Below are 26536 nucleotides of genomic sequence, written 5' to 3'. Positions count from 1 at the left end.
ACGACCGTACGATTGTGCGCGCGCGCGCAGACACCCGGTTGACGTGCCGTCGCCGATTAGGAGGGGTACGTCGCTGCACAAGGCTCCGTCACCGGGCGTTGGCCGGGCAAATCGCTCGCCCCCTTCTCGAACTGCCGGCAGCAAGTGAGCGACATGGCCAAGCCGCTGCTTCACCGTGTCACAGAGCTCGTATTCGTGGCAGCCGTGATCGTCCTGGGCGCCGTGTTCTGCGTGCCGTTGGCGCTGTGCACGCGTGTGCGCCAGTGGCTTTTCGTGCGCCTGCTCGGCGTCGCGTCGTGGCTGTGGCCGGATGATTTCGAAGAGACGCGGCGGGCGACGATGGCCGCGCTGGATGAAGTCGAGTCTCACGACCCCGAGCTGCGTGCTGACGGCGCCGTTCGGCTGCTGGAAGTGGGGGCCGGTTTCGGCGCCAACTTCGGCTTCATGCGCCGGAAGGTCAAGTACTGGAACGTCGACCCAAACACCGAGTTCGAGAGCGCCTTTCTGGAGACGCTCAAAAATTACCCACAGGTGCGTTTGCGGGCACTGAGTTTTTGCTTTTATACGCAGAAGCTACGTTCCGTTACAACATTCAAGTTTACACCTGCGCTTGCTACTTTGTTCCAGTGTCAAACAGCGTTGATTTTGTTCCATGCGAGTGTGTAACAGCGTTTGTAGACTGCTGTAGTCACTAGTTCAATTGGTTTAATGACTGCTAGCCATTAGACGCTAGTTTTTCGTCATTTCATTGCTGGGTAAGCTTCCTATCACTTTTATGCACGAGCACTATACTTTCATCCTTTCGATCTTGGCTCGTTGGTTGAGCTCACCACAGAGTTAGCAGTTGTGTGTGTTGCTCCAATTACAAAATGTAATTCGTTGGGTAAAACTGACGAACAAAAATGAAGCAAATGCAATTCAGTTGAGCTTCTCTGCTCTTATCCTCTCGAGTTTTGCGTATCTTTTTTTACAGAAACGGCCACCATTGATACGAGGTACTTTCTCTTGACGTGTATCCTTTGCTGGGTTTGTGGCACGTTCACCCCCAAACACAGTGCTCCAAAACGAAAATTCCTTTGCAAGTTCAGAAGTTCTGAACATCGAATGTAGGCCGCCACGCTTCAGAAGTGGGAGTCGTTGCAACGGGGCTTCTGGGATAGCAAGGAATGATTGCAGGGACTGAGCTCAAGTTTTGCAACCCGTTTTGGCAGCCAGTCACCAGAAGTGGAAATGGTGACAAGAAAAAAAATAATTAAAGCCGTTCCACTCAATGTGAAAGTTGTCGGAAGCGCAGAGCAGTGATTCGCCATAATGGGCTGCAGTGCCGTTATCCGCTCACTGATGATACCCAAAGCATTTCAAATTTCCCGCCTTTGCAGTGCTAACATGCCCCCTGCCTTGTTTTTGTGCTTGCTTTATTTCATATGCTGGAGCTGTTATGCTTCATTTTGAATGCGCCATTTTTTTGTTGCACAGCTGGAGCCTTTCTGTGGCATTTCGAACACGCCATTTTTTTCTTGCGTGGCCGCTTTTTTCGCTTACTATCGCAAAGACCAACCCAACGAGCATTCCTAACTACAATAACGCGGGGGCTGCTGGTTATATACATAGATTTTTCCTGAAATGTACCTGCAGTTTTCTTTGCGCTAAACAATGGGGAGATGCATGACAAGTGCCAGCGGTTCACGAGGTTCGAACGGTTATGGCTATTTAAACCGCGTAGTTTTTCTAAGCCTCAGCGTGACTCCCTGACGACTGTACACCACGCTGTACCTGGGTCCGTTATCTTGCTGCGCCGCCTCATTCTGGCAGTCGCTTGACATCGACCGTTAGCGAGCTACGACAAGGAGAGCCCATAAAGTGCTCTGCTCTTAAAATACATGCCAATGCTGTGTCAAAGCCATTGCCATGCACAGGACACATCCAAACAAGCAACTGACCACAGTGGACGAGGCTGAAAACCCTACGTATATCTAGAGGGGCATTAGCCTGAGGTAATCACCCTCCACACATGCCATATCGACCCCTTCACCTATCTGACGTGCCCTTCCATAGTGCCCATCTGACGTGCCAATATAGAAGGCTCAAAAAAAAAACAGAAGTAGGCTACTCGATTGTACTCCTATGCCGGGCCCCCCCCACAGATGGGACTCTTGAGACCTGAGTCAAAACATTAGTACTGACATCGTAACAAATTAGAATAAATGTCAAATGTGCACTCGAGGAGACACAGGGATCGAGTACGGAAAAGGGGGGCTGCTACCGTCGAATCTCACCTCTTTGCTATCAACCCTATACCTGCGTTCCACGCGGGTGCCACGTCACTTGCCCATTTGGGGCGTCAGCCGAAATAAAAGACCAATGCTTTCGGTAGTGGTCACCGTAAACGTAAACGCCGTGTGCACCCTGACAATTGTGCCGCAGGTCTTTGTTGCAGAAGCTAAAGAAGCAGCTATCACCTTGACCATTGCTCAAGCACCAGCAGGATGCCTCGTTATCTATGTAGACTCTGACTTTCCTAGTTTTGCAGCTGGAATGTATCATTATTCGCTCGTATGATGCCTTTACGTGCTCCTGCATAAGTAATGTCGTCAGCCATGTGAGAAAGGTTCCCAGCCACTGCAGCCGCTTTTCTGATGGAGGTGAAAAGCGGAAACGCCCGTGTGTTCGAGATTTCAGCGCAGATCCCCAGGTAGTCAAAATTAATCTGGAGCCCTCCACTACGGCTCGTCTCATCGCCTGAGTAGCATCGACGCGTAAACCCCACAATCAATCAGTCATGTGAGAAAGAGAACAGGTGTATCAGAACAGAAATGTGCACAAGTTGGTGCAGATGCATTTCTTAATTGAGGGTGCTTTGATTATGTCACGAAATGGCACATTTCAGTGGCATTCAACTGGTGAATGAGTGTTGCGTGTAGAATGCTACGTTCTTGTAGATTATGAAACAGTTTAAATATTCAAGGAAGGTTTACATGTGCTGAGTTGTGTTAACTAGATTTGTAAAGGGGCCGACATCCCAGGGGTCGACCTACGATCTCCCTTGTTCAAGTCTGTGCATTCAGGGACACATTTTGTGCATAAAAATCGCATGCAAGCTCTCATTCTCAAGTTTTTTTTTTTTTTTAATTTCGTTATGGGAGTGTTGCGGATTGTGAAGGAATGGTACATATTGCAACCGCCTCTTACTGTATACAGTAGCCGACCAATTTTTCGGACCTGGAGAGAAATGAAAAATAGTCTGAATAAAAGTGCAGTCCGAAAAATCTCTGAGTCATTAATTACTCCTATGAAGCAGATGGCAGTTCCTCGGGAAAGTCCGAAATATCCCGCAAGTCCAAATTTCTGGAATCCGAAAAAACGGTCGGCTACTGCATGTGCAGATTTTAATATATAAATTTACAAGGTAAAGGGAGGGGATGGGTGTGAACGCTTATGTTGGAGACCTGTGTTACTGTTAAGCCAATTAGTGCCTACCCAACCACCGTTCACCAGACTACGAACCTCCTCGGTTTACGAGCCCTGGAATGCCCGTGGACAGTCATAGGACTGTCTTCGGACCAAAAGTTCGATCATGGGAAATTCGAGCGCCGTATTGCATCCAAGGCAGTCCGCAGACGATGTGGGGCTGATAATTAAAGAGGCCCTGTGTTGGCCCAGGCCCCTTATCCAATTATTCACCTCTGAATTGGCTTCCGTTTCCTCCTCGCACAAAACAGGTGGAGATGGAACGCTGGGTGCCAAGCTGCGGCGAAGACATGAAGCAGGTTCCGGACAACCACTTCGACGTGGTCCTGACCACGCACCTGCTCTGCTCGGTCGACAGCGGCGAAAAGGTCCTGCAAGAGTGCAGGCGAGTGCTTGTCAAGGTGAGGGGGTACAAACCACGTGGTCTTCTTTAACGCTTGGGCTGCCATTTCTTTGCAGTTTTCTTTCTTCCAGGCTAACTTGATTACCAACTAATTCAGGCCTTCTTCCCTATCCTATAAAGCATTGGCACTGAGTTATACCAACCTGTTGCTGTTTTGCAGTTGTGGTTACAGCAGTAGCGTTACCCTGCGGAGCCTACTGGACCCTTCTTGATACCGTATTTTCGCGCGTATAATCTGCTCCCCCAATTTCAGCCCACCGGAAAAGGAAAGAAACAATCCTCGCCTATTGCCCGCACTTTTGGTACTGGAAAGGCTGCACCAAAGCTACTGCTCAAGCAACACATTATACTATGTAGACAGAAAAGGCGTATATTTAGCAAGTAGAATACGCTGACTGCAAGGCGAAAGTCACAATTCACTCAATGTCACTGGTCTCACTTGAGCTATCACTTGAGGCGCAGTCCTCACTGTTGTACACAAGCTAGGTCATCTTCACGGCACAACGCGCATTGCCGTGGAGCTGCACTAAAGGGAAGAAACACGTGTATTTTCCGCACCGTGACTTTGCCGCTGAATTTTTCGCATTTTTGGTGCGGGTTATACGCACGAAAATACGGTACTTCAGTTGAGGCCCATCTCATTGTTTGTCGCATTGGTTGTTGCACTTGTCTGTCGAGCCCGTAGGTTCCCTTGCACTGTCACCACATCAGCGCTAAGTTGTGTGAAAAATTCTACTTGGCCCTGCCAGTGATTCCTGCAATCGCTAGATTAGAAAAATTTTGATTGAAAACTAATCCTTGCACTTTATCAGCAATGTCAGCTGCGAAAAACATCAGCAGCCACTGTAGCAGCTCTATGGCTAACTGGCATCTTAACTGCTTACCGTGAAAAGATTAGTTGACTCCTAGCTGCGGCAAATGTTTTCTAATAGGGGCAGAAAGCAAATTGCCATCAGCTATGACTGGCTCGGGCCCTATTAACCTGTTAAACACCGGACTATGAAGCAAGATTAAAAAAACTGAAATTGGTGTTGATAATTTGCATTTGGATTATAAATTACGTGTGACAAAAAAATACAGCCACATTCACAATGACTAAGCACTTTTTTGGGAATGTTCCATTTTTGGGACATTGGCATTTCCAATACACAAAACGCAAAAGGTCTCCGGTGCAAATGGGCTCCAAAGTGGAATTGCTTGCTCTTTGTAACCGAAGACGTCTTTATCTTCCTAAAATGACTCCGTAGAGTATGAAGAGTGAAAAATCATCCTAGCTGTAGGTCAGTCAGCATTTCACGCGCCATGGTAGGATGGGAAGCACTTCTGTGCAGTTGCTTTTAGCACTTGTGGCACTGGTTAGTGGGTTTTTTTTTTTTTTTTTTTTTTTTTACACTGCGCACACCTCTCCTGCGTTGCTGGTACGAGGTAGCTGGTACCTCTGCCCCTTTTGGAATGCATACATTGCAGTCATGTCAGCCAGTAAACCAAAACATTCCGGAGAAATCTGCTGAACAACTCGAATGGGCTCATGTTCGCAAGCTCAGGAAATGTCTCTAGCAAGAGCTGAGGGTTGTGGCTGGCCAGTGGTTTATCGAACATGACATGGTCACCCAGTCTGCTCCAAGCGACGGCTGTGTGGGGGCTTTATTTTCCCGGTCGTGGTGTAATACTTGCGGCCTTTTTCTACAGTCAGTTGCCTTCGCGCTGGCTTTTTCCATCGTGGCTGAGGACTCAAACATTCAGTAGGCGACACGTCTTCATCGCTGCACTCCATAACTTCTGTGCAACTGCACATATCCTCGGGAACAACTTCAGAAAAGTCGTTTTTCCTGCACGTGCTCCTCGTCATGAATGTTGCATCATCATCAGGCGGCAACTAACTGGAATATAGATGCACCTTTGTGCTCCTCGTCAGAAAGGGTGAACAAAAGGTTAATTGCAGCCTCCAAAGTCAGGAAGCGTAATGCCGTAACCTATTAACGAAAATTGCGTTGTAGAGAACATTGCTGCACAAAAGAACAGTAGTTATAAAGTCGCTCCCCACTTGCAATCACGAGGACTGAGGCGGCTATTCGCTGCAGTTGAATGGCGCTCCTTCAATGTGCCAGAGAAGCATAAAATAACGCCAAGGAAAGGCGGGAAAGGTAGCATTCAAGCTTCTCTAAGTGTTAACTACAGGGCGCCGCCAACACATGAAAACGAGAAGAAAAAGTGGCGCGAAGTGCGATGGTCGCTGTCCGTGTTTCTGGCTCTGAAACGCCGAAAAAGGAATATTCACACAAAACTCTTGGAACAGAAAGCTAGAGTGTCTTTATAATTTCTTATATTACTCGCAGAGTAATTGCTAACTATCTGTCGATATTTTGGTTCTGCTTTGCACATTGCAACATTACATTTTCCAGCAAAATTTCGCAACAATCATGTGGTGGTGAAGAAGCACCAATTACGCCTTTTTGTATTTTGTAAACACTTATTCAAAGCCTCTAAATGGGCTGTTAACAAAAATCGAAATTGTAATGTTTTCCACAAACATCAGTGAGTATGTGAAAACAAAAACATGGAAATTTGGTATATTGGGGAGGAAATACAAAATCAGGTTTTGTGTGTTCCAATTTTCCAACATTGGCAAGTTAAAGGTTAAGGAGTCGTATATGGGCTAATAATCCATAGCCCTCCACTGTGTGGCATGCCTCCTAGCCCATGTGTTGACTCGGCACGTACGAGCTGAATTCAATTCACGAAACTATCAGCATCCACTCCACTGATCAGGTAATAGGGAGGTGTAGAGAAAAAAAAAAGACTGCGTTCATTCTGTACTTAGCAGAGTTTGAGTTTGGGCTAGTTGGTAGCGGTAATCCATGACTTCGTGTAGAGCAAAAAAATGGACACGGACACAGGGAGGCGATGGGCACAAGCGCTAACTTTCAACTGGGCTTTGTTTAAAAAAAAGCTTGTTTCTTTACGGTAATGTACCGCTTCAGTGTTTAAATTCACGAATTTTTTTATTTTAAATAAAGCTCAGTTGGAAGTTAGCACTTGTCTAAAGTGACCATATTCCTCGGATCCCAAAGCAGGACGGGGGAGGAGGGAGGAGGGGGGGGGAGGGGGGGAGGGGGGGAGGCTGAAGGAAGAACGTGGAACCTAGCTTGAAGGGATATTAAAGGAGCCATGAAGAGAAAATGCAAGTTGGTTTTATTCGAAAGATTTCGTGTTTTATAGTGCCCCCAGCGCTTGTCCGGATACAAACAGTGCTTTATTCACTGAGAAATTAAACAATTTAGGTTAAAATATTGATTTTCCCGCTCAATCGCGCGTTTTCGTGGTCCCAAATGACATCACAGGAACCGACCGCTCTGCAGCCTAGAGTACCTTCATTCACGCATCCGCCGTACAGGGTAGAGACACGTATACACTGGCGCTGCCATTTTCGGTTGCTCGCTCACCGCCGAAGCAAGTCATTGTGTCAAAACCGCGCTAAAGTTATCGCCGCAACACGGTTTACTGAAGAAGTTTGAATCATATTGTCTGTTTCGCGTTGCTAGGTCTCGTGGGAAACGAAAAGAATAACGCGTTGAGCCCGTTGGCCCAATTGCGGCGGCATGGGACCGTTCAAAGGTTGTCTCCACCCTGTACAGCGGTGTTGGTTTGTTCCTGCGTTTCTTTACGTTCCGTAACCTAGATGGCGCCACCATACCGTGGCAAGCATTTGGTTTGTTTTTGCCCGCATTTAAACCTGGCTTGTTTTTGTTCTGGGAGAAAATATTCGTTCCCTGAAACAGTGCTCGCTCGACAAATGGGGTCACGTAAGACACCGTTGCTTGCGTCAATCGGCCAGTGTCGTCTGAGACAACCCCAAGCCCCGTAGTGCTGTGCAGCTAAACCAAGCATGCTGTGCGCAGTACAAACAGCAGAACGCATCAGTACTTCTATGTTTACATGTGCTTTCGTAACTTCCACTGTTTGTCCCATCATTCTTATTGCTTTGTAAAGAATGTGCCCTAAATTTAAGCGCAAATCGCTCGTTCGTCTAGTTTGTAAGCACTACCTAATTTGCGTCTGCTTCTGCCAGCCTCCGCCAATCGCAGAGCTTAGCTCATGTGACATCACAGGTTCTGTTGCGGGAAATGAGCTGGTGGGTCGCATGACCATTCCCGTTTTTCCTAATTATGTAGCTTATTTGAGCGAAGTTTACGTTAAAAGTGGTGTCAGTATGATTCTAATGAGACAATCTTTTGAATGAACCAAACTTGTGTTTTCTCTTCATGGCTCCTTTAAGGATAATGCAATTGTTTTAACTGAAAGATCATTCGTGTCGTACTTCTTTCGGCTTTTGTTCGATGAGCAATGCTGCGTTATTTGCTGAATAAGTAAACGAGTACTGAAGCACGTCTACGCACTGTTCATCAACTACACAAGGGTGTACTGAACACTGTAACTTTAAGAAAACAGCTCAGACATCGGAACTAAGCAACAAACACGCAAGAGTTTCTTGCTTAGTTCCGTCATGTGCGCTCCTTTGCTGAAGTTCCTCAAACGGTTTCTTTATACCCTTTCATTCCTCGAGCTTTTCATTAGTGACACCGGGCTTGATACCCGCTTTCCAGATTTCCTGCCGAAAGCGGGACAAAACATTGTCCCATAAGCAGGCCGCGGGACAGCGGGACCACAGCCGCAAAACCGGGACGTGTCCCGCCTAAATCGAGACGCCTGGTCACTTTACGCTTGTCCCATCGCCTTCCTGTGTCCTTGTCCGTTTTTTTGCGCTACACAAAGTCGTGGATTCTGTACTGTTCACAAACGCCACAATTCGTGTTATGCATCTGCAACATTTACTCCCCGTGTGCCACCGGTCTCACCTCTTGGGACATATTGAAATAATGCTGCGCATAGCTAATGGATAAAGCAATGCATCAGGAATGTGCTGTTGCAGAAAGTGACATTCAGGAGTCATTTTGAAGTGCCACAGAAGAATGGTAATTGACCAAAGGCGCAGGGTGAATAAAGTGAAAAAAGGATGATGGCACTGTTCAGTTAAGAAGGGGGCCAGATTTCTTCATTGCAGAGCACGTGAACTGCATTGGCTTGTGCTTGCCACAAGAGGGACAGTTGAGAGCTGTGAGTGAACAGGTGGTGTAAGGACAGTCAAGCAACATCGTATTGCCATTAGGCAAGCTAAGTGAAGACTCGGAATGGCAGTTGTTTACCTACACCCGCCGCGGTGGCTCAGTGGCTAAGGCGTTGCGCTGCTGAGCACGAGGACGCGGGTTCGATTCCCAGCCGCGGCGGCCGCTTTTCTGATGAAGGCGAAAATTACCCGTGTGTGCGAGATTTTGGTGCATGTTAAAGATCCCCAGGTGGTCAAAATTAATCCGGAGCCCTCCACTACGGCGCGCCTCATCGTCAGCGCATTAAACCCTTCAATAAATCAATAAATCAATCAATCAATCAATCAATCAGTTGTTTACCTACAGCGAGCTACTGCTCCCAGGAAGTAATTCGACAGGCAAGCAGTTGCTCGTAATTAGGCTTGCATAAGAGCTGTTCAGAAGTTTTAAAAAAGCACAAATCAAGGGCACGAAACCTTCTTAACATGTGCCAGGGACACTGGTCTTGAAACAACTTTTAATTTTTAAGTAAACTCTGTGAAACTTGTCAGTCTTGCTGCTTTTTTTGCCACTGATTTCAAATATGCCATGATTATTTTTTGTGTCAGTCAATTAGTTCCCAAGATAATTAGAGATAATTGGTCATTTTTGGTCAAACAATAGACAAAACAGTGTTAGCCATAAAGCTGTAATCTTTATATTTTCCAATACTATGAACCCTGGTGAATGCAATAATGAAGCAGTTTTTTTATGCATTGCTTGCAACTAATTTTGCAGCTTATTAAACTTTGGTGGCACCAGCGGCAAGGAATCATTTTCAGTGCCCATTTCAAACACCAAGGCTTAAGGAGCTGTAGAATTAGTTCCGAGCAATGCATGAAGAAACTGCTGCTATGGTTGCGCTCACCAGGGTTCATAGTATTGCAAAATATAGGAGGAGGAGGAGAAAAGCGAAAGGAAAGGCCGAGAGGTTATCCAGGCTTAGAGCTCGGATTGCTATAGGGATTACAGTTTTATGAGCAACACCATTTTCTCTATTGTTTGACCAAAAATGGCTGATTATCTCTAATTACCTCTGGAACTAATTGACTGACTGACTGAAAAAATAATGGCATATTTGAAATCAACAGGAAAAAAGCAGCAAGGCTGATAAGTTTCACACAGTTTCCTTGAAAATTAAAAGTTGTTCTAAGACCAGTGTGCCCCCAGGGACACTGCAACACTTTTTGAGCAGTGCAAGTAAACCTGCGCGACGCTTAGCTCACACTACCAGAAATACCCGAACCAAATATTACACGTGTATGTGAAGCGGTGAGCACGCAAATCGCTGTGAAAGACACAGAAAAACCAACCGCGTTCTCTTCGGTTCTCCTCATTATGCACCCCAGGCATAGCCTAAACGACGTCATTGAGGCCATGGCTGTCCGATCAGCTGTCACTGATCAACTTCGCGGCTAATTTCTCACATTTCCTGTGGCGATACGCCTTCGTCGGCGCTGTGTACGAACCTCTTCTACGTCTGAACCTGTAGGCACAGTTTTGCCGTTTCTTTGGTGTCTTGAGTGCGCACGGAGTTTGAGTGATGAGCTCAATACTTCTATTTCAATCAGACCACTTGACAACAAACGTTTATCGCTTCAAAAACGCCCTACCAGCCTAACCGCGCGCTTGCGAAAAGGCACTTATGCCTGCTTTTTTGTGGCACCAGACCGGAAATAGACCCCTCCACGCTGCGGAGAAAAGGAGAAAACTCCCCGGCCTGTGTTGTATCGAAGGCTGCGGAAGAGAACGGTGCACGCCGCCCCCTCTCCAGGAGAGAGCGCGCAGCTTTCGTTGCGTTGTCCACGGTCGAGTTGATAGAGAATCATTATGCGCGATTTCTCATCGCACGTAGTTTCAGGGATAGTGAACAGATTTTCATAATACTTGCGGGAGGAGTTTGCTGGGACAATAGACTTTACCGCAAAATACATTCCTAGTAGTCGATGGTAAGTGCTGCAGGGCCCATTTAAAAGCGCCAGCGGCATTGAGGCACAAAAAAAGCCACCTCAGAAGCATTTTTTTTTTTTGCAGCTTCGATTTCCGGTGCCGAAATTGCTGCATTCGCATTGTATGGCTTGTAAAGGCCAGTTCGGTTTGCCTCAGGCGATATTTTGCTCCAAGATAGGTACAAACCGAGCACTTTTGTGTGATGCGAAATGTTAGACGTGTTGACATGCGTTGACTCACCTCTAAACTGACTTACACGATACCAAACCACCCGCCGCGGTGGCTCAGTGGTTAAGGCGTTGCACTGCTGAGCACCGGGTCGCGGGTTCGATTCCCGGCCGCGGCGCCCGCTTTTCTGGTGGAGGCGAAAAGCAGAAACGCTTGTGTGTACGAGATTTCGGCGCACATTAAAGATCTCCAGGTGGTCGAAATTAATCCGGAGCCCTCCACTACGGCGCACCTCATCGCCTGCGTTGCGTCGGTGCGTTAAACCCCACAATCAATCAATCAGTGTTTCAAGCGAGGCAGTAGATGATGCAGGGTGCGTACAGGAAGTGGCAGGCTTGTACCCACTAGGGAAGGGAATGTCGCTCGCCTCAGTGTACGCACATAAGAGGAGCACATACATACTGAAGGGGATCGGCCAAAGGTAGATAAAGCAGCAAAGACAAGTATCAATCAACGATTTAAATCAATCAGCTTTCATCAGTTGACACAAAGAATTTATATCACTATGTTGTGTGGTTGTCTCTCGCCCATCTTTTTCAGTGTGTGCGTGTGCGTGCACATGTGTGTGCGAGAGAGAGAGCGAAATTTCCACACACTAAAATTTGGTGCCTTGCCTTTTCAACTTCTCGTCTTTCCCATTCTAAATACCATGGATTCTAACCAAACAGAACAAGCTATCAAAATTTTGAGCCAAGCAAGAAATGTATGCACTGATATCTCAGTTTCTAAGTTTTGTATCTACCCCAGTGGGGTTTTTTTTTTTTTTTTTTTTTTTTTTTTTTTAGCGTACGTGAACAATCGTGGCGAGAGAATACCTCTCCATTTTCCCAATGATTGAGCCTGATGGAGCACCTTAACAAAGAGAGCCACATTCTACCATTTGCTATGCTTGCCTGTAAAAAAATTCAAAACTCTGGAAGCTGTCCTATAATCTCAAATAAGTAGGGTTGTGTGAATATTGAAAACTTCACATACTGCACGAATAGTGTTTGCTATTAGTTTCGATTCGCTGCGCAATTCTACTGCTCGGCGCAACTGAATTTTTCAAATATTCGAAATATCCGCATAACAGAATTGTAAAAATTGCCTCTGCCCACACGAAATGCGAACTTCAGAAATTCGCCGGACAGCATGCCCCCTTTGGGCAGTTTTCTTTGCACAGCGCCTAAGCTGTGCACGAAAGCGCAACACCTGTAAGCCTTGCACGACACAGGTGCATGCCAAGTCCGGTGTATGACAGGAAAAATGTCTTTTTGGCAGTGCATGTGTGTGCAGAAGTGAAGCCAACTTTTCAGGTGCCGTGTGTATAGCAAGGTGACTTTAAGGAGCCATGAAGAGAAAATACAACTTCGTTTTTAATTTGAAAGAACTAGGATTCCCCGCAGGGGGCACCTTGTGTACTCAAGGTGTTTTGGTGAGTAGCGCCACCACGGTCCCGAGCTCCGCAGGGGTGCCTACTGCCGTAGGCACTTGGTGTCTTGCAACACCACGGACCCGAGCACATGTGGGTTGGACCCACCCACGTCCCGGCTGTGCGTGGCTTTGCCGTGTCCGGGGAAAAGGGGAACCTGGTGGCTGAGCCAAAGTTTGGGTTGTTTTGGACCTTTACGGCCCCCCAGCAGCGGCAACACGCCACTTCGGCCCCTGCTTCTCGCAGACGGTGCCCCCGGTCTGACCCGCCCGGGGGGAATCAGCCAGTCGCCTTTTCCTATCCTCCTCTCAGCTCTTTCTCTTTCCTATTTCCTTTCCTAACACTGTCCTGTCATCTCATTTCTTCCTTATTTCTAAGTTTTTCCAGGCGGCAAGGGTTAATCCTGTGCAAAGACGTCACCCTCGATCCCGAGCATAGGATTATAGTGGCAAGGTACGGCTAGCGTGTTAAGTCACGTTCCCTTGTTGGGCTCGGTGGTGGGCGGCCGGCCTTGCTACCGAATGTACACCATGTATTTATGGCTTCTTTTTCCATCCCAAGAAAAACTGATCGGTCCCTGAAAAGGGGCCGCACCGAAGTACTTAGCATCAGAGCAGCTCCACCTGTCGAAACCTTTAACAAATACCTTGTGGTACACTCTGAAGAAAATGCACCCCTAGCAAAAAAATCGGTGTTCCTCATTGCAAAATGCCTCGAGAACATCGTTGGGAAAGACTACCATGCAAAAAAACTTGCCTCAGGTGACCTGCTGGTAGAAGTACAAAGAAAAAACCAAAGTGAAAACCTCCTGAAACAGGACACCCTGGCTCAACTAAAAGTGACGGTCACGCCACATCGTAGCCTAAACACAACCCAAGGCGTCATCTCTGAACGAGAACTACTTCATGAGAATGAAGACGATCTCCTCGAAGGGTTCAAAGACCAAGGCATAACAGCTGTGCGGAGGATAACTATACGTCGCGCAGGGGAGGAAATCCGAACTAAACACATTGTTTTGACTTTCAACCGTCCAACACTTCCCGAATCGGTCCATGCTGCATTTATTTCCTGTCCAGTGCGTCCATACATACCTAATCCGCGAAGGTGTTTCAAGTGCCAGAAGTATGGCCATGGAACTCTGTCGTGCCGTGGCCGATCCATCTGTGCTCACTGCGCAAGCACTGACCACAACAGTGACGATTGTAACAAGCAACAAGTGAAATGCCCAAACTGCAGTGGACCACACTCTGCCTTCTCACGCGCATGTCCATCATTCAAAAAAGAAAAAGAAATAATCCAACTGAAAGTCACTGAGAACCTAACGTTCCCACAAGCACGCCTGAAGCATGCCTTGCTATCGGGCAAAAGTTACGCAGACGCAGCTCGCCGGGGGGTGGGGCGTCGTCTGGTAGATGCGGGCACCCAGTACAGCGAGGCTGACCTGGTCCCGTCGCAGCCCCCCACTCAGCAGCAGAAAGTCGCTACCGTGGCTTCTGCTGCTGCACTCCGACCTAGTGCTGGGCGAAAGGCCGCCAGCACGACTCCTGTCCAGGTCAGCGATGTTGACCTGGCCTCGTCTCAGGCACCTGTGCAACAGCAGAAGACTGCTCCTGTGGCTACTGCTGTTCCAGCTGTGCCCAGTGCTGCGGCCACGGCCTCTAGCACAAAGTCTGGTTCTGACACTCTTTCAACTTCAGAAACTGCGGTTGAGGCCATGGATGTCTCTCCAAGTACGTCTGCTCCTGAGGCATCACAGGAGCGCCGCGGTGCCACAGGTCGTGGCAAACCGACCAAACCAAAGGCCAGTAAAGTCGCTGCCCCTGGAAATGACCCCAAAACCTAAGTGAACCTGCTCAGAAGGGCCCCGACACACAGCCTGCTAAAAAGAGGGGAAAAAACATGATCCAGAACATGATCCTTTTTTTTTTTCTCTTTTGCTCATTCTCATGGCTGCTGAAAGTGTTATGTACTGGAATTGTAGGGGGTTGTTAAGAAATCTAGACGATATTTATGACATCCTCACCAATCACAAACCACAAATACTGTGTCTCCAAGAAACACACCTGCGCCCATCACAGACAAACTTCCTAACACAGTACATTGTTTACCGTAAGGACAGACAAAATTGCATCCAGCCGTCTGGTGGTGTGGCAATAGTACTCCAAAAATCTGTGGCTTGTCAGTACCTCCAGCTACAGACGTCACTCGAAGCTGTAGCTGTCAGAGCCATAGTTTTTGGCAAACTAGTGACAGTTTGCTCTCTATACATTTCACCCGACTATCGCCTTTCCAACGTCGAATTTGAAAACCTAATCAATGAACTACCTGAACCTTACATCATAACCGGTGATTTTAATGCTCACAACCCCATCTGGGGATCTGTGCGAGCCGATGCTCGAGGGCGGCTCATTGAAAGGTTTCTCACGACATCCGGATGTTGCATCTTTAATAAGAAACGCCCCACATATTACAATTCCACACACCACACATACTCAGCAATAGACCTTGCAATTGGCTCTGCCATCTTACTGCCTATGCTTCAATGGAGTGTATTTAACAACCCGTATGGCAGTGATCATTTTCCTGCAAAACTAACTGCTGTAAACAATGACTTTCAAGGCACAGAACCACTTCGAACATTTAAATTACAAGCAGATGACTGGAAAACATACAAAGAACTTTCCAGGCTACCCCCTACAACAATATGCCATTTAGATGTTGAAGCAGCAAGTTCACTGATTACAGCCCACATTCTTGACTCTGCTCAGAAAAGCATTCCAGAGACTACTTTTAAAACTCTCCCAAAACCCAGACCATGGTGGAATGAGGACTGCGCGCATGCACGGTCTGAACAGAACAAGGCGTGGGCACTTTTACGCCGCTATCCCACGGCCGACAACCTTCTCAAGTTTAAGCAGGCAAAAGCTAAAGGGAAGCGTACGCGACGTATGGCAAAAAACGAAAGTTGGACCAAGTTTATATCATCTATAAATTCTTATACGGATTGTAGGAAAGTCTGGACTAGAATAAAGAAGCTAAAAGGATACAAGAGTCATCCTATTCCCCTAGTAAGTAGTGTGGGTAACTCAGTAAAAGATCAAGCAGATGCTCTTGGGAAACACTTTGAACATGTATTCAGTTCTTCACATTATACACAAACATTTTTACAGCATAAGAAGGCAGCAGAGCGTCAGCCCCTTCGTGTGAACCAACGCTCGAATGAGGGATATAATGCTCCATTTACCATGCTTGAATTGATGAGTGCACTCTCGACATGTGGTACGTCAGCCCCTGGAGCTGACCGAATCAGCTATGACATGATCAAACACCTACACAGTGAAACTCTGCATGCAAAACTCTCTCTCTTTAACAAAATATGGCAAACAGGTCGTTTTCCAAGAACATGGAAAGAGGCTATTGTTGTACCGCTTCTAAAAGAAGGAAAAGAATCCTGTCTTGCTGCGAGTTACAGACCCATCGCCTTGACGAGTTGTTTATGTAAGCTGCTCGAAAAAATGATAAATCGGCGACTATTGTACTTTCTCGAGTTTAATGGTCTGTTAGACAAAAATCAGACAGGCTTCAGGTCTGGAAGGTCAACTACAGATAGCCTGGTTGCATTTGAATCATATGTGAAAGACGCCTTCATCCATAAGCAACACTGCTTCTCTGTGTTCTTTGACATGGAGAAGGCGTATGATAGAACATGGCGATATGGTATATTGCTAGATTTGCAGTCATTTGGCCTTACTGGTAATATGCTCAACGTTATTAAGGACTATCTCTCTGATCGCACATTTCGTGTTCGTGTGGGTAATGTGCTGTCTAGAACCTTTGTTCAAGAAAATGGTGTACCGCAGGGGGGAGTGCTGAGCTGCGCACTTTTTCTTGTTAAAATGAGTTCACTAAAAAATGTTCTCCCACGAACTGTCTCATACTCCACTTACGTTGATGACATTCAAGTTAGTTTTAAGTCCTGTAATTTATCGATATGTGAACGCCAAATCCAGTTAAGTGTCAACAGACTGGTTACATGGGCTGACAAGAACGGGTTTATGTTTAATGCTGATAAAAGTGCTGTTGTGGTATTTTCCAGGCGGCGTGGTGTCTATCCCCCTCCTTGTATTACATTACAAGGTCAGCCCATACCAGTAAAAAATGAACACAAGTTTCTGGGTATTTTACTTGACCACAAACTCACATTTATACCGCATATTAAATTACTAAAAATGAAATGCCTGAAAACGATGAACATTTGAAAGGTACTATCGCATCAGTCATGGGGAACGGACACAAAGTGTCTGCTTTCACTTCTAAATAGCCTAGTAAGGTCAAGAATTGACTATGGATGCATTGTATACCAGTCTGCAACCACAACAGCACTGAAAATGTTGGACCCAGTATACAACTTGGGGCTTCGCTTGGCAACAGGTGCATATCGAACAAGCCCCATTCCATCCCTTCACGTTGAATCTAATCAGTGGTGTTTGGAGTACCAGCGCACTTACACAGCTCTGATATATGCTGCAAAGATTACTTCTATGAAGGAACACCCTTTGAATGCAATTATGAAAAATAACACTAATAATAAACTTTTTGAAAATCGACCATCCATAGCACCACCCTTCCCTTTGGCAGTGTCACGCCTCTCAAAGGACCTACAAGTTCCTCTTGCTGAAGTTTACTGCACCTCCATTAATGAGTTGGTTGCTCCGTGGGACATTTGCCCAATTCAGTGTGACATGTCTTTCAGAGAACTGCAAAAGAAAAATGTGCCAAACTTTGTTATTACTCAGCACTTTCTGTCACTCAGGGACAAATACAAGGCAGCTGAATTCTACACAGATGCCTCGAAGACTTCTGCAGCGGTGTCTTGTGCTGCAATTGGCCCCATATTCACTTTGTCCAAAACAATGAACACGAACACTAGTATATTTACTGCAGAGGCATATGGTATCCTGCTAGCTTTGAACCACATTATCCAAAACAAAATTAAGAGCTCAGTTATATACACAGACTCACTGAGTGTTGTTACAAAGCTTTCATCTCTGAAGGCTAGTAAAAACCCAACTTTTAATGCTGTTCTAAGAGCTCTGTACTCGGCTTATAGTCTCAAGCTTGCTGTCACAGTGTGCTGGGTTCCGGGCCACTGTGGCATTGCTGGAAATGAAGCCGCTGACCAAAGTGCTGCAGCTGCTGCCCTTCGTGAAAGCATAGATATTAAGCTGGTTCCATATGAAGACCTCAAACCTTATGTGAGAAGGAAGCTGCTAGAGCACTGGCAACAACAGTGGGATAAAGAAATAAGCAACAAATTACATGTCATTAAACCTAAAATTGAAAAACCTCCCTCTGAGAAACATGCTAGATCAATAGAAGTGGCCTTATGCAGACTTAGAATTGGCCACACACACATCACACACTCATACCTTTTAACAGACGCAAACAAGCCACAGTGCCATCGATGTGGGGGTCAGCTTTCTGTCCTTCATATGCTTATTGAGTGTGACATGTGCATCATTGAAAGGAAACGTCATTTTAATGAAGCTTATACATATAACATTCCCTTGCACCCTTCACTATTTTTATCAGACCATCCAATGTTCCCATACAAAAAAGTTTTTAGTTACCTAGCAGATGTAGACTTTTTAAAATACATATTATATAGACCATAACCTCACCTGTGTTCATTATGTGTTTTAAAACAGTGGTGGAACCTGAGACTTTACACCTTAGGTGCTTGCACTCACTGTTTTAATATGAACCTATACACCATTTATCTTAGTATACTCACTATGCTTTAATTATGGCCCTATACACCAACCCCCTGAGCAAAGTTTTTTAAACTAGTGCCTCCTTTACAAATCTTTATCATCTCTTTCATCATTGTCATGGCGCTCTTTGCCTTTGTCGGCCTTGCGCCATTAAACCCAAAATCATCATCATCATTTGGGGAACTAGGATTCAGTATCTCACTCAGCTCCATTACAGCCACAAAAGATGCTTTTTAACGAAAAGAAAGCATGAAGTATTTAAAAACTTTCAAATTTTGTGCCACAGTGATGTGTTATGAGCAAGAATGACGTCATATGGGCCAACAATAAGACATAATTTTCAGTGCGTTAACTGCACGTTAGCATTCAAGTGATGCGGTCAAATGGAACTAGAGGCCCCATTACAGACGTCCAGTCATGTGTCGTCGCGACAAGTCAGTTAGGTGGCTGCCAATCGCACAAACAAGGTTCCGCGACGTCCTAGAAAAGTTGCGGGAAATTGGCTAGGGGGTCGCGACTGCTTCACACGTGTTCTTCAACATCTCCGTTATTTGTTCGAAGATTGCGATGATATTGGTATCATTGTTATCGGGACTAAGCAGTCTTTCTAATAAACCCAACTTGTATTTTGCCTGCATGGCTCCTTTAAGCATTTATTGGAAATTTCCCATATGAAAGATCCTACAACTCTTTCTCTCTCGTCACTCTTCAGGGTGGCCGTCTCATATTCATGGAACACGTGGCGCAACCACCGGGAACCCTGGGCCTCCTCCTGCAGAATGTGTTCACTCCTGTGTGGCGGCTCGTCTTTTGCGGGTGCTGCCTGAACCGAGAATCGGGAGAGCTCATCAAGCGAGCCGGTTTCTCCGAAGTGCACCTGCGGGAGTCGCGCATCAACGTGCCCATCCTCGTGTCACGCCACGTCTACGGATACGCGGTCGCATGAGTGATACGAGTGAATCGCGTGCCAAGTCAAACTCGGGGAAGTTCCTCGCTGCTGCTACCAGAGTTACTCAATATACACCGGTTGTGAAATCCCCTGTAGGCCCCACGTATCAGAAACCGGTCTGCAGTTGGCCCCCCCAGCACCAGGGCTAGACAGGGGCATGTTGACTGGCCTGCCATCTTTTGACGGAAAGGTGATGAGTAGTCAAGTGCTTACGGCAGCTGCCTGAAGTCCTAAAAGACAAATCATGGCAATATAAGTGAACACTGTCTAATCTGATGTTTATAATTTGAACAGAACACTTTGTTTCATTCAGTTGTGATGTAAAGTAAATGTTTAGCGAAGTAAAAGAGAAATCATGGAAATATAAGTGAACATTGTCTAATTTCAGGTTTATAATTTGAAAAAAAAAAAAAGCTTTGTTTTATGCAGTCGTGTTATTAAGTAAATGTTTAGCGAATTTCAGTTTCTGTCCCCTAGATGCCGCTCTGATACCCTTTGCCCTCAGCTTCAACGAAGCGAGGGTGCTCTCACAGCCCGGATTCTGAAGTGGGGTTTCGCAGCTGGTGTATATAGAAAAACTCTGGCTACTAATACACAATGTGATGTCTTTGGGGATAATGTCAGAAGCTCTTCACTTGCCGTGGTTGCTCAGTGGCTAAGAGGTATTGGACATGCTCACAGATATGTGTAGTCCTCAAATACCATTGCAGAATGTAGCTTGGGAGAGTTGCATGAAAAGCTTAAAGAGTGCCAAAATATTTTTCATAATCTGGTAACTTACCCTAGGAATAAACTGGCCCTTGTGAGTGCAATTGCAACGCTAGGCAACGACACCCCAGACATCTGTGAAGCACAACAGCCATCAAACGATCTAAATAATTTCGTTGATTCAGTGTGTTAAAATAGCAGGCTGCTACTGCAGCCTGTACATCCTCGCATTCTTGAACACGATTACTGTAAAATAATAGATGCAGAAGGTATAGATTGCACAGAAACTACAAAAGGTAAAAGAAAATCTTTGGATAATGCAGCTCATGTAGATGTAAGTACCACTTCTGCCAGACAGGAACAATTAGTGCTGAACGTACCGCTTGTAAAATCAGGACGTGGTAGGCCACACAAAAGAAAGAGCAGTGTAGGCATTCGCAGATCTAGTATAAGGAGGAAAACTTTGTGCACCTCTAGCAGCCACGTCAGACTTCAGCCGCAGTCCACTCCTGTGGTACATGGAGCACTACAAAGGTTTTCTTGATGAGAGCATGTTGGCAAAAATTTGCAGAAATCACCGAATTAGTCCCCTAGAACTGGAGGCATTACAAGGAAGTGAGTGGCTGTCCGACTCAGTTATAAATGCAGTACAACTGATTATTTCTACTCAATTTCCCCACTCGTGCAGTTTTCAGAATGTTCTGTGCAGTCAGGGGCTGAAATTTAAGAAGGTGAAGAAATTTATTCGGATATTATATGTTCCAAGTTTTGGGCACTGGATAACTGTAACTAATTATGGAGCCCCTGAAGGCAGTCTTTATTTATGATTCGCTTGATGAACCTGATCCTGTAAGAGCTGTCCGTCAGGTAGCAGGTATAACTCTAGAGTTATGCTAGAGATATAATTCTACCTGACCTCTACGGTGGGGCCGTGTTTACAACACTGACAAAAGATATGAACGGACAATTGTGCAAAATTTAGGCTAATGATAAAAAACACCCGGTGGTCTAAAATTATATTCTGAACCTTTTGTGCGTTTCAGACGAAGGCTAACACTAGAAACGCATGTGGGCTGAGATTTCAACACGCGTTAAAGATCCGCAGATGATCAAAATTATCCTAGAGCCCTTCACTATGGTGCGTCTCATAGCTGAGGTGTAACTTCAGCGCATTAAATGCCGTGATTTTAAATTCTGAACCCTTTACTGCAGTACGACCCAGAGTACGAAGAGATAATGTTTGCGGATATTTTTTTTTATTCTGTAAAAACCTGTCTCATCAGTGTGCCCTGCACTTGAAGTACATGGATAGTTAAAATTAATGTTTTTCTTCCCTGGCTCCCAAGAATAGGGCTTCTGTATTTGGTTGTGGTAGTCCGTGAGAGAGTTGCTGAAGCCTGTAGTCGCTAATAGTGACACATGAGCAGGACAACGATATCCAATTTATTAGGTTTTGAGCCTTCAACTTTAGTGTTGAAGTCTTCAGTCACCTTTAGAACATGAAAATGCACCAAGAAATTCTGTCTTATGAAGATATTCAACCTTTATTAAACTACCCCTGCTCTACTTGCAAAACCACAAAGCAAACTTTCGTCTGTGTTTATTGAAACGTTGTTGCTTGCTGACAGTTCTAAATTTTAAAGTTTGAATTTTGAGGTAGGTACTGATGAAATCAGAACCAGTCTAGTCAGCAGTCTTCATGACAGACTTGTCTCTCACCTTCCCTAGTCAATCCACCAGCCTGTGAACTACAAAGTTTCGAAACAAGAGCACCACATGACAACAGAATGAGAGCTCACTGAGAAACAAAGGGCTTTGGGACCAATCACAAATGAAGACTTTGCTCCGTGACGGCATCAACACTGCCACCAGGGATAGTGCAATTGTGGCAGCCAGGGAGGGAAAAAAACATGCCGGGGACACTGGTCTTAAAACAACTTTTAATTTTGAAGTAAACTCTGTGAAACTTGTCAGTCTTGCTGCTTTTTTTCTACTGATTTCGAATGTGGCATTATTTTTTCAGTTGGTGAATTAGCTCCCAAGATAATTAGAGATAATCAGCCATTTTTGGTCAAACAATAGAGAAAATGATGTTGGTCATAAAACTGTGCTCTATGAACCCTGGTGAATGCAATGAGAGAATCGTTTTTTGATGCGCCGCTTGGAACCAGTTTTACAGCTCATTAAACCTTAACGGCACCAGTGGCAAGGAGCCATTATTAATGCCCATTTCAAGCACTGAAGTTTAATGAGCAGTAAAATTAGTTCCAAGCGGTGCATCAAAAAAACGATTCTCTTATTGCATTCACCAGGGTTCACATAGTACTGTAAAATATAAGGACTGCAGTTTTATGACCAACACTCTTCTGCCTTTTGTTCCTCCAAAAATGACTAATTCTCTTGGGAACTAATCAACCAACTGAAAAAATAGTGGAATATTTGAAATCAGTGGGGAAAAAGCAGCAAGACTGACAGGTGTCACAGGGTTTACTCGAAAATGAAAAGTTGTTCTAAGACCAGTGTCCCCGGCACATGTCTACAAAGTGAGGTTCCGTTCCCCGGTGGGTACAAGCCTACCACTTCCTGTACAGACCCAGCATCACTCACATAGTGGGTCACTTCATACACTCTTCTATTGATGTGAGCAACTGGTAAAAAAGCCCCTCAGTTCGGCCTCCGTAGCCTAGGGGCAGAGTCGCGGGTTTTCGAACAAACGGGCAGAATTCAAGAACCAGCAGTGGCAAAATTTTAAAGCGAAAGCTTTCTTAGTGAGACCATTGGCGTCGTGTCAAAAAAAAATGAAGGAAGCTAACACTAACACGTAAGACTTGAAGGTAGCGAAGCTATAAGCAACTTTTGCGTCCATCACGATGGTTTAAGTCCACGATTCCAGCCGGTTTGCTTCTTTGCTGCTGCAACAACCTTCACTCCATCGTTGTTGCTATAAGTGCAAGCTTCCTCCTTTTTTTTTTTTTTTTTTTTTGGAAGGGATAACCATTGGATCATCACCTTGGAGGGGCGTACGCCATGACGTGCCTTTCTTGTTCCGAACAAGTTTTGCTACAATTGCGCCAAGTGTTGCCAACATGCCCCCCCCCCCCCCCCCCTTCTTCTCTTAAAAACAGATTTTTTAGGAGAAGGGGGGGTGGGGGGGGGGGTGGGGCATGTTGGCCAGTCTTTCTAAGTCGGTATGCTTAGCTTGACAAACGAGCACCAGGGACATTGGGCAGTCGCCGCAAGGCACACACACACATGAGCGCTTGGCATTTTGTTGGTTTTGTTAACTGCCAGCGGTCGCCCTGAAGCCTGCACTTGGCAATTTCTTGGCATTTTTAACTGCAGACACGAAAAATTACAATTTGCTAAACAACTTCGCTGTTAAAACCAATGCAGTTCCCCGTAGACCGGTTTGTCGACCAAAAAACTCTGATGCGATCTCTGGACATACGGTGCACACATGAAACCGGGCTTCGGTTGTCTCAAAACGGTTACTTGAAACTCGCGAAGAACGAACGGTTCTAAGTAAGACAATAAATACACGCATCGGTCATGAAGAAAGGGTGAAATAGTATATCTCTACCTCATAAACCATGTATCGGTATACATTTCAATCGTTTATAGGTGCATTCACTTAGTGCGCAAAGAATCGTCACATGGTATCGTTCTTTATGAGAGATATTGGCCTTTGACGCACTTTTAGGGAAGATTTTGATGCAGTTTTGATGAGGGAAAGCTTTCGCACTTTTCTCAACTTTCTTCTTTAGAAAAGACTGGTAAAGTTTTTTTGCAAGACCCATGATTTTTTTTTTACTATAGAATGACCTCTTGGCTCAATTCTACGCATTCCTAAAGGCATGAGGGTGGTTTCACATCTTTTGGATCAGTTTAAGGGCGGGACGTGGTATATCAATGCATTTAAGTAACATTCTACATCACACCACAAGTGCTGCACTTATACTTACCTCAGAATGTAATATCAGGTCTACAAACTGGGCAGATTGGATTGAGTGTGGTCACAATGCATTTAATCATTCTAGCAGCTTATTTTGCATCTTAGTTTGTGTCCCTCTCGCTGTTCCCTGGCTTGCCTGGCCTTTCATTAAGTGCGTTTAGTTCGGATTCACAGCTCTTGGTGTGAGCTTGAGTAACTATGGTTCATTTCAGAAGCTGCTTGCAGCACTGGGGGGGCTACATGGTTGTCAACAGTCCGGCCACTGAGGGTGCCTTACTCATCTAACTCACTTTCCTAAAGCAGGTCCTTTGTACGTTTTATTAAGCAGGGGCTCTGATGTGGCTACAAACCTGTGATTGCAACGCGTTAACATTAAAACTAGAGCTGTGCACATATTCCAAATCTCAAATACTTTGTGAGTAGTTGTTGCCATCAATTTGCAGTACAGTTTTACCGCTCCAATTTTCCGAATACTATTCAAAACTAAGAGCAATAAAAGTTTGCCGTGCAGCCCAACATGCAAACTTTTAACCTTCATTCACGGCATGCGTTTTTGGGTTGGCTTCTATTCATGTCATCGAAGCTGTGCAAAAAAGCCTAGCACACAAAAGCCTTGCACGATACAAGCATATCCCATTTGTTATATATGTGAGCTCAAGTGGGACGCTACTTGTACGGTATTTTTAAACCAAAGAGACATTTTTTGTCGATATAGTTGCACGAGTGAAGAATCAAGAGTTATTACTTGTTGGCAATGCTCGCTTGCTGTAAGGTGCTGGTACAGTACAGTAAGGTACTTACAGGTACAGTACAGTAAGGTACTATGTAGCCACTGGCATAGCCAGCCTATTTTCAATGACTGGAGAATATACAGCCAGTGATATATGGTTCCTGTATTTACAGCACATTAAGAAACCCTCATATCTTCATGGCAATGTATGCCAAATTTTTGTTGCACTGCTTCGCCGTTTCGTCTTGATCTTTTATTTCTTGCACAATTGTCTTATCAAGCACTGGTGCATAGACATTGAGTCCTGACTTGCAAAGTTATCTTTTTTGCAGCTACGTTTTGAGAGCTTTGTACATACCCAACCAAAGATATTCATTTTCCAAAATATGCGATTGCATTTGCAGTCAGTTTGTACTATTCATACTTGAAAATACCCCATTTGCAGCGAGTTCTTACTGTGTATACAATTTGCAGTCCCAAGTTTGGTACAGTAGCCGACCATTTTTTCGGACTCCAGAAATTCGGACTTGCTGGATATTCCGGAGTTTCCCGAGGAATTGCCAGTTGTCCCATAGGAGTAATGACTCGCGGATTTTTCGGACTGCTCTTTTATTCGGACTATTTTCCGTTCCCCTTCAGGTCCAAAAAATCGGTAGGCTACTGTATTTGCACACCTCTGATTAGAACTATATAGTGCGAGTAAATTCACAAAGAAGTAATTGTGGCAGTGATGCTGGCAGTGACACCACAATATGACTTTCCACTACGCAATTGCAGCTGACTTTGAACATGCCTTGTAATTGAGCTGGGTCTCAATTCCTCACTATCAATTATCTTTTTGGTGGTGTTAATTTCTTCTTTCTTACTGTGCATGTCTATCTTTACAGTGTTGTGTGGACTGATCAAAAAAGAGTGAGATAATTATCGTGCACACATTCCAGAACTTCATTAGCGTAGTTTTGCACAGACATATTGCCACTATGTCGAATGAGCTGTGCAAGTGTGTGCTGTGTTGTTGTTCATCGTTTATTTTGATTAAAGTTTACTCAAATTTTATGAGTGTTTGTTTTTTATTACCATCACACATCTTTTTTTGTTTATGTTTGGGTGGAAGCTGGTGTGTAATTTCGCTCGAAGCTCTTCGCCCAGGCAGCACAATGCAAGTGCAATACAAAAGTGAGAAAGTATGAAAAAAGGTGCAGGGGAAGAGGGCGCGAATACCCTCTTCCCTGATCCCTTTTGTGGAGCTTGGATGTGTACTTCTGTCCCTTTGTAAGGCGATGAGAGGTAAGCAGAAGTGATGGAGCAAGAGGCCCGTCTTGTTGTTGGTAGGGCTGACCCTCTGGTTGTGTAGAGCAGTGTATAGGTGCTGGCAGAAGTAATTGGAACACAGTCTCATAAATTTAGAGGAATTTCTTCTTCTTGGAACTGCCTGGCTGCATTGGTGTGTGTTTAAAGGAGTCCTTCTTAATAAAAAAAGCTTCCTGTAAACTGGCAATGTCTGTCATAAAGCCAGTAAGGCAAATATATTCTGACATACACAAGTCCTTGTTCCAATTACTTATGGCGGCACCTGTACATCTAAGTAAGGCAGCCTTCAACCATCCATTCTCTGGGAGTGCATGAACTGTGATGATAGCTGGTCATGTCTCTTACCCCATCACCCTGCAAACTTGTTATTTTTTTTTCGTTAACGTCCCCTAATCTCCACCTTCCTTTAGGGCAAAGGCAACATCGCTGTAACCAGCCCATGTTCCCTTAGTCTGTGTCCAAACTTTCAACTTGCAAAGTGTCCTCAAGACGGTCAACATAACTTCCT

The 26536-nt window shown here is 45.3% G+C and overlaps 1 protein-coding gene across 1 annotated transcript; it reads left to right on the top strand.

The window, feature by feature from the left end:
• Nucleotides 1–24663, top strand: LOC144152922 (thiol S-methyltransferase TMT1A-like). Its single transcript, XM_077684491.1, has 3 exons — nt 1–531; nt 3720–3869; nt 19091–24663. Exons 1-3 carry the CDS (start codon nt 154–156, stop codon nt 19322–19324), a joined length of 762 nt encoding a protein of 253 aa, XP_077540617.1. The 5' UTR covers nt 1–153; the 3' UTR covers nt 19325–24663.
• The last annotated feature ends 1873 nt before the right edge of the window (nt 24664–26536 follow it).

Source organism: Haemaphysalis longicornis, unplaced genomic scaffold (genome assembly GCF_048455015.1).
Source record: "Haemaphysalis longicornis isolate Haplotype H1 unplaced genomic scaffold, Haemaphysalis longicornis Haplotype H1 scaffold_9, whole genome shotgun sequence".
Classification (NCBI taxonomy): Eukaryota; Metazoa; Arthropoda; class Arachnida; order Ixodida; family Ixodidae; genus Haemaphysalis; species Haemaphysalis longicornis.
The sequence above is the reverse complement of the archived record's forward strand: the minus strand, read 5'-3'. Positions and strand labels throughout refer to the sequence as shown.

Excerpts from the sequence above, each read along its gene's own strand:
- LOC144152922 (XM_077684491.1), top strand. The coding sequence starts at position 154 with ATGGCCAAGCCGCTGCTTCACCGTGTCACAGAGCTCGTATTCGTGGCA. Across the intron at positions 532-3,719 it reads CGCTCAAAAATTACCCACAG|GTGGAGATGGAACGCTGGGT; the intron begins GTGCGTTTGCGG and ends CGCACAAAACAG. Across the intron at positions 3,870-19,090 it reads GCAGGCGAGTGCTTGTCAAG|GGTGGCCGTCTCATATTCAT; the intron begins GTGAGGGGGTAC and ends GTCACTCTTCAG.